Source organism: Sphaeramia orbicularis, chromosome 9 (assembly GCF_902148855.1).
Source record: "Sphaeramia orbicularis chromosome 9, fSphaOr1.1, whole genome shotgun sequence".
Classification (NCBI taxonomy): domain Eukaryota; kingdom Metazoa; phylum Chordata; class Actinopteri; order Kurtiformes; family Apogonidae; genus Sphaeramia; species Sphaeramia orbicularis.
The window spans coordinates 38,688,124-38,696,241 of record NC_043965.1 but is presented as its reverse complement, the minus strand read 5'-3'; the positions used below and the strand labels follow the sequence as shown (position 1 = coordinate 38,696,241).

At 37.2% G+C, this 8,118-nt stretch overlaps 1 protein-coding gene across 1 annotated transcript; it reads right to left on the bottom strand.

The window, feature by feature from the left end:
• Positions 1 to 972: 972 nt before the first annotated feature.
• rchy1 (ring finger and CHY zinc finger domain containing 1) lies at positions 973 to 7,917 on the bottom strand. Its single transcript, XM_030144279.1, has 9 exons — positions 7,819 to 7,917; positions 7,353 to 7,472; positions 6,117 to 6,232; positions 5,381 to 5,459; positions 5,228 to 5,272; positions 5,091 to 5,149; positions 4,520 to 4,549; positions 3,381 to 3,501; positions 973 to 3,195 (listed from the first exon to the last, which is right to left on the bottom strand). The coding sequence occupies exons 1-9, from the start codon at positions 7,867 to 7,869 to the stop codon at positions 2,983 to 2,985; spliced, it is 834 nt and encodes a 277-aa protein (XP_030000139.1). The 5' UTR covers positions 7,870 to 7,917; the 3' UTR covers positions 973 to 2,982.
• Positions 7,918 to 8,118: the final 201 nt, after the last annotated feature.

The following is an 8,118-nucleotide window of genomic DNA, read 5'->3' as shown; positions in this document are numbered from 1 at the left end:
GGTTGTAGCTGAAGGCAACACATCTCAGGAAACTCTGCTGCATTCAGGGACAGATGTACCTAATGCTGTGGAGCCGACGGATCCCCCACTCCCCTCCCCTGATGCCACGGCCCTGCCAGATCCTGAGACCCTCCTACCAGATACTTCAGCCATGCCAGATCCTGGTCAGCTTCAACCTGATACTTCAGCCTGGCCAGATCTTGGAAACCCTCAAGCCACAAACACTACAGCATTACAACTGATGCCAGATGATCCTTCACACACTGTCCTGGGTGTGGATGTGTCTCAGGATATGCCCGAGTCCGATCCTGCTCATGACAAAGTAAATGCAGACACTGTACAGGTTCTACCAGATATGGACCTTAGTGGCACTCTAACAAACAAAGGTCAAGCCACCATCATCACCACATATCATGGATACCCCAAGGGTGCCACTCCACCCTTTCCTCCACACATCTCAACAATACCTCCAAATTTCTCTAGAACCCCTCCCGCAGGAATCCCCTTCACAACTAGTATTCCAGTTTGCTTCACTTTCCAGTTTAAAACCCCCGAGCCAGAACCACCAAGAGGAGACATGTGAATTTAAGACTTAACAGAATAAAACAGCACTATTGCACATTGTAGTTGTGCATATACTGGATGTAATGTTTTTTGGATATTATATAATGGCCTTTTTCTCATAGTGGGCGTTTTAACACTGCAGTAAAAACCTAGGTGTTCAATTAATTCAGTCTGTGTAAACTTAAGTGGGAACATTTGGGTTTTCTGCAGTAATGAGTCAAAACAGCTGCTGTAAAAAAGCTCCATTATGTCAAGTTCTGATACTCGATTTTCTCTTGAATTGTTTTTGCAGTGTTCAATACTGAAGTACTTATGACTCACTGTATTTTATTACAATTAAAATAATTAATACAGCATGTGCTATTGAAAATGTGTTGTATTCAATGAAAACACACACAACATACAATACAATGTTTAGTAAGTTATTTAATCTTTTTTACTATCAGTGTAAATTTAACCAAACAGCAGATATCGGGGTAAAAATCTTAGAATTACCAACGTTTGTTGCAGCTTAACAGAAATTTCTGTATTTTGTACCTGTGTAGCATTCCAGAAAAATTATAAATGTATGTATTTATTGTATTGTTCTGCATGTTCGAAACAAACATTTCATTCATTAATTTAATTCATGTCAACAGTTTCATAATTTACTGAATGAACTTACCAGTTTTGTGAATTGGTGTCCTATACACAGACAAAACAATTTAGACTTTTTTGTTCATTTTTGTCCATTTTAACATTTTGTTTAACATTTCTTTTCATTTTTAAAAAAATATTTTGTGCATTTTATTAATTTTGTTTAGTGTTGTTACTTTTCTTGATTTTGTTTTTTGATTTTGTCCATTTTGACAATGATCATTTGTTCATTTTGAATATCTAAATGAATTCAATAACTTCAACATTAATCTTATTCATTCTTCATATATTTTATTTTGGAGTACGCCAAACAATGCTATATATTACTTCATTTTCAGTAAAAAATAAAATTTTTAAAAAAAGACTGTTTAGCAGTTCGTGATTAATTTTTTGAAGTTTGAGTCCCGAGGAGACACCACTTGTCCCTTTTGGGTCTTGAGATGAAAAAAAAAAAAAAAAAGGAACCACAACAAAGAAATATGTAGTACAAGTACAGGTGACAGACAAGAACACAGAAGGAATTAATTTTTGCAGAGTAAGGCCGCTGCTTTCCTGTCAGTCAAAATATGATGTGCGACAAAATGTAAAAAGGAGCGGTGGGCTGTATTTAAAGTCTAAACTGGATTCTTCTATTGTGATGGCTACAACCACAAAACAGTTGTTTACTTTCCTTTTCAAGAGGCATTACTGGGGGACTTATTCTTATTACCTATTGTTAGCACTGTCAGCTACACAGAAATTTCTGTATTTTGTACCTGTGTGGCATTATGACTGTATGAAACAGAAACATTGAGCAGGTACATCATAATGCAAAGTGAATTGATGCGTTGTTACGACTGCATTACAAACATTACTGGTGTTAACATTTGGAACTGTTGTATCAGATTCTGAAGTTTGACTCGATTTAAGGAAAATAAAAGAACAATCATGTTTTCTGCTACTTTTTGCTTGTAATTCAAAGGCAACATGTAATTCGTATTCACTGTGCCTCACATCAAAACAAAAAAAAGATATAAAACATTACATAATGTTAATTTAATTTCTTATCATATTAGCATTTAACAGATCATTATAAAGATCGCGACCCACAGACTGACATATTCAGAAAAATACCCACTGGTGAGACAAACATATTTGGATTGTAAATGTACCAAAAATAGTCCACATAAGCTTTTAAACACAACTTTTAAACACAGACTCAGACATTACAACCTGTATAAGCCCTTATATTTCAATGCACAGTCCATGTTGCACGAATTTAACTTTTGACAACTGACCAAGTTTAGTTTCTAGTATTTGTTTGGGTCTGACATTCTGGGTTCTCTGGAGTGGTATGGAGTTACATTTTACTGTATAATTGGCATATGACAAAAAAAAGACACAAAAAAGTATCTTGTTGTGTGTTTGTGGAAGTACTTCTTAAATGTGACGTATGATACATATACCGCTGGAACGAAAACCAACCACAGCTGGTCTAATACCGTAACCTCAAAGCACCACCACTTCTTCACTTTAAATATTTTAACATCCTCTTGTTTTACACAGTGTTTCTCTGTGGTTACACTGTCACTTCACAGTTCAGACCTCAGATTGAATCACGCTACCATCTGGAAGCTGTCTGGGCTGAGTTTATATGTACTTCCCTCAACATTCTAAAATGTAAATGCACATATTAGCAGTGTAATCTAGAAATCCAGATCTACAGTTACACTTAATGCAATTTACTACAAGTAAGTCGACCAGCCAAATGCCTCAACAACCCTGCACGGTTGCTGGACGGTGCTAATGTGACGTGGGGGACTCAGGTGGGTCTTGCGGCTCTGGTTCCATGTCCGTCTCTGCTTCAGTCTCAGCGTCCACCTCAGTCTGCTGTGGTGGATTCTGCTGGATGAGTCCTCCATCCTGCGCTGTGTTATATGAGCCACAGCCACCGCATTTCATCCCCAACACATGGAATGGCACCGTACAATGGGCTTGGCAGTCATTACATATAATCTAGAGCCAATTAAAAACAAAATGAACTGATTACATTTAAAAATAATAACATGATAATCCATATTACAGCCATTAAAGGTCTAGTTTTATGAATATTATACTGGCTTGAATGCAATATCAACCTGAAACACACCTACCCATCTCTATCTTATCTATATGAAATATTTAAATAACTGTGGTCTTACTCTGACAGTTGCACCACGATATTCAGTAGGCATCGGTGATTGGGCAATCTCCTGGTCTATCTGTTCCCACTGGTCCTGCATGTTCCAGGCAGAATGCATACACAAAGGGCAGCGATACGCACTGCAACAAACATGGGGGAAAAAGTGTTTCATCAGTGGAGGAACACATATTTGGAACCATGCTTTAAAGGAGTTGTATTTTGCTTTTTTTAAAAATGGAATTATAGATTTTAAAACATTTCCCTGTGGTCTACATAAACTGCAAATGCTATGCTTGGGTCTGAATTCTTCATTAATTCAACTCCACAGGTCCACCTTCAACCCTATTTCTGACTAATGACATGAGACAGGTTGTTTTGAGCGCTGGCCCTTTAAATGCACATGAGCCACTTCATGCCCCACCCCCTCCAGGTTGTTGGTTGTGCTGCTCTGTCCAATTCAGCCAACAACTGAACATTTTAGGTAATCGGCTCAAAGTTTGGACATATTTTCAGTATGGACTACAACCGCTACTGCTGACAAACAAATACAGCATACTTGGAGAAATGAAAAAATAAAGTAAGTTCTGCACAACCTGTGAGCTCCCAAAGAATTTATTTCCATAAGTGATGTTTCATAAGTGAAGTCTGATGAAGGGCCTCAGCCCGAAACGTCACTTATGGAAATAAATTCTTTGGGAGCTCACAGGTTGTGCAGAACTTACTTTATTTTTTCATCCAATTTTTTTGGGATCCTGCACATCTTTCATTTTCTGGATGTGCGTGTCGATCACCTCTCTTCAGTACTTTGAGAAATGTTCATTGGAAGTCTTGACCTTATATGTGCAAATGTCATGATGTAACTAATTATAAAACGTAACAAATTAAGCAGGAATTAAAACAGGTTGTGGAAATCTACTTGATTTTTTCTGGAATGAATATAAAGATAGCTTTACAGCACCTGAAAGGTTCAAATTCAAACTTTTTGGACTATTAGGGTCCAAATACACAAATAAATGAACCAAAGACTAATAAAAATGGGTTTAGCAAAATATGACCCCTTTAAATGTCTACATCATCTAAATGAAAAAAGGAAAAGGTAATCTGAAAGAGCACTGCTGTTAACCATGTGAGCAAAAAGAAACACCTTTCTAGACGTACCCTGTTCTGATCATGTCATCAAAACAAGTCCTGCAGAAAAATGAGAGCAAATATGGGCATTACTGTTGCAGATTTTGATGTATAATAATTGCCACATATGAAAAAATAAAAACTCCTTTTAAATAACCTTTCTTACTGTATTGCATGCAGTATCTCAGTACTGACTTTTCTTCTCTAAATGTTGTTAAAAACATCCTAATTTGATTCTTACAATACAAACCATAGCTACATAATATGTGAGTATTTATGCAAATTTGAGCTTCTTTTCCCCCTTAAAATAGTAATAACATACATCTGAAAACCCACTTTGTCGATGTGGAAAATTGTGATGTGAACAAAATAAATTTTAACAAATTGTAAGATCAGTTTGCAACACAATGAACTATGAAAAACAGCCTGAAATCTGAAAATATTCCAAATGCTAATAAATAACATACATAATCTACTACATAATGTAATCTAAAAGTAATCTGTATTGGTGAGAACAATATTCTAGTATCTAGATGAAGTGAAACCTAGCTCATGTTCCAAGCCATTTACTAATGACAAATTATAGAGAAATGAGTCATACTTATGTAGAAGGTGACCACATGGAAGAACATGGGCTCCAATTCTGGAAGTATGGATATCCTGTGTTTGCAAAACAAATGTTAATAATACAGCCATCCCCTGCCATCACATCCTCCAATGGCTTATGTTGTTCATTACCTCCATGCACACTGGACAGTTCTGCCTTGAAACATTTTCAACACACTGCCAAATAAAAAAAGGAAGATAGAAGTCAGAATATTCATTTTCTTATAAGAATACATAATGTTTAGCTGATGTTTACACCTGACATTGGTGGAAGACAATATTTACCTTGTGGTTTCCTCGCAGGTCCTGGGCTAAACACAAATTGCACTTCTCACAGTGAAAATACTTTTCCCTGGGTCCGATCCTGTGGAGGTCAAAACCCAGTGTTACTGAGACATATGACAATAAATTTATTCATGATGAGTAACATGTGAATGCACGATAGATGACAACACTTGACTTTGTCCTATACTGAAATGAAGAAAATGTTCATCCATTTGGAAAGCTGAAATTTTCTATTCAACCTGTTACAACTTACACTTAGCTTAAATCAGATCTGTGAAGTGACATTATAACCACCAAGTCACCACAAAGAATGCACTTTTTAAATAAATGTTGTCCTTAAATGATCACAACACAATGCTTCTAGTGTTTTGTATACTTTTGTTGAAATTTCACTTGTGCCACAAGCCAACAGTGGTTGTTTCAACCACAGTCGGTCTCGTACTGTCCCACCTCTACAATCACAACTTCCGTACTTTAAATATATTAACAGCCTCTTGTTTTACAATGTGGCTCTGTGGTTATACTGTCAGTTCACAGTTCAGACCTTCCAGCTGGTCTGATTCTGCATAATCTGTTTTAGGTTTGTGGCTAAGTATTTCTACATATGCTACTGACTCTAACACTGTGATAAAATGCCATGCGAGTCTAGAGAACACCAGTTTCCCCACAGAAATAAGTTTCTAGCTATACTCTTTGTAAAGCATGTGGCTGTAACTATTTACATTATATTCCTTACCTGCATATCCCACATGGTTGACAGTGGTACTGCTTCTTATCTTTATCAAACAAGTGGCAAATATCACAGTAATACTCTCCAAACTGTACATTGCATTGCTGGCAGGTCTGCTGTGCCTAAAAAAGTGAGACAGCTATGATTACAAAGGTTATTTATTTATTTATTTTTAATCACCAATTGACTTAATTAGAAAAGTTTCAAAGCTGCTTCACATTACTGCAGTGCTGCACCTCTCCAGTGGATGGCCCCTGTACTGCTAGAACTTCACTCAATTTTCTTTTCTCAAAGTAGCCTTTTTTAAAAAATCATTTCTAGAACACTCCAATGTGGATGATTGTGCTGGATTCCTATGCACAGTTGTGATACGGAAACATTTGGCATTTTTATATTCTCATGGTGAGAAATGGGTTCTAGTCAGGGGAAATTTTCAAAGATGCTGCTGGAGTAGGTGTATTTTGTAAAATTCCCAGGTAGCGCATGCACTTTTCCTTGACAAGGAAAAATTAAACACAATGCAAATATCACATTATCACAATGCAGCTCCATAGTTAGGAAAGAACTCAAATTTACCCTTACAGTCAGAAACACATTGGCTATGATTAGCCCATGGCTTATACACATTTCCAGAGGTGAACACTTTCCTGTAATGTTATCACACTTTTGAATAAAACTAAACAAAGCCATCATTTTAAGGTCTGATTTCTTCTAATGTAGGCTGAGTGCAAGTTGACTGATTATGAAGCTTTCTCTTATGCTTGAATCCCTTTCATAGAGAAGCATAAATCTAGAAAGGTAAGAAAAAACCTTCACCTACACAGAAGATATGCCTCAAATATGACATATAAATATCACTTCTATATTTTCTTTCAAGCCTACTGTTATTAAAGCAGGAGCATCATGCCTTTTGTGGAAACAGCATAAATATCCTCTGGAGTCATACCATTCTTGAGCAGGTGCATGAAAATTCCAGTGTCAAATTATACTGAGTTTTACAAACATTACACATCAGCACTGTTTAAAGTAGTCTATTAGCAACAAAATGTAAGCATATGTGGAAACAAACTATACAATAAGTTAGCCATAAAGTTGAACTTAATGCATGTTTACTCCATCTGGCACTCTTATTTCCCAGTCAGTCTATGAACTTTTAAATCTATGTTTGTATCCAACAGGAAGCACAGGGCCAGCAGAATCAGGTGACATTTGTGCTGCTGCAGATGCTCTTTTCTCGCTTACCTGTTGAACTGTGTGACACTCATTGCATTGCACCTCTCTGACTTTGAACCGGTCCATTTGGTGGTTCTCCTCTGCATCATGGCACAGCCTGCATACATACAGTTTACCACAGCAAGGTGCCTGCAGAGCAAAGGGACGTGATTACATGAGGCATGGAGACATGGGTAGCACTGACAGCCTTCTAGAAAGGCAGGACTCACTTAACACATCGTCTCATAATATTTACAGTTCGCTGATGTAATCCAGCAAACAAAAGAAACACACATCGCTAAAAGAATCATCTGAAAATAACAGTCCTGGATTTAATCTGACTGTGAGTATTTTAGAAAGTAGCTAGCGGTGAGTGCTAACACAACCAGAAGCGGATGTCACAAAGTAAAATACAGCTGTATTCAAACACCAGCGTGTCTCCACCATACAGAGATAATATAAACGTAAATTCTATATTTAAAAAAAGTTGACTTACTTTCAATAAACAGCTACGCACATAATGTTCACAGCCAGCAGGTGAAGCCATTTTTATTACAGAAAAATACTCTTCGTTGGTTTTACTGGCGGTTTTCAAACTGTCCATACCGCCACCTACTGACCGGAGGCTGTCATAACATGCTTCCACAGAGAAGCTGCAGCCCTTCTGCAGAGGGGTTTGTGAGGTGGCCCTGGTGTCAAATTTTGTCCTGACAAAACTCTGATTAGCACGATTTTATATCAAGGATTACACTCAGCAGATGCTGTCACTTGCACGTGCGACTACAAAATCACACCA

What these genes read in the sequence shown, in the direction of transcription:
- rchy1 (XM_030144279.1), bottom strand. Translation starts at nt 7,869, where the DNA reads ATGGCTTCACCTGCTGGCTGTGAACATTATGTGCGTAGCTGTTTATTG. An exon ending in AGTGTCACACAGTTCAACAG is followed by an intron (nt 6,233 to 7,352) that starts GTAAGCGAGAAA and finishes TCACTTTTTTAG; the next exon opens with GCACAGCAGACCTGCCAGCA. An exon ending in TGTGGTCACCTTCTACATAA is followed by an intron (nt 4,550 to 5,090) that starts GTATGACTCATT and finishes ATTTTTCTGCAG; the next exon opens with GACTTGTTTTGATGACATGA.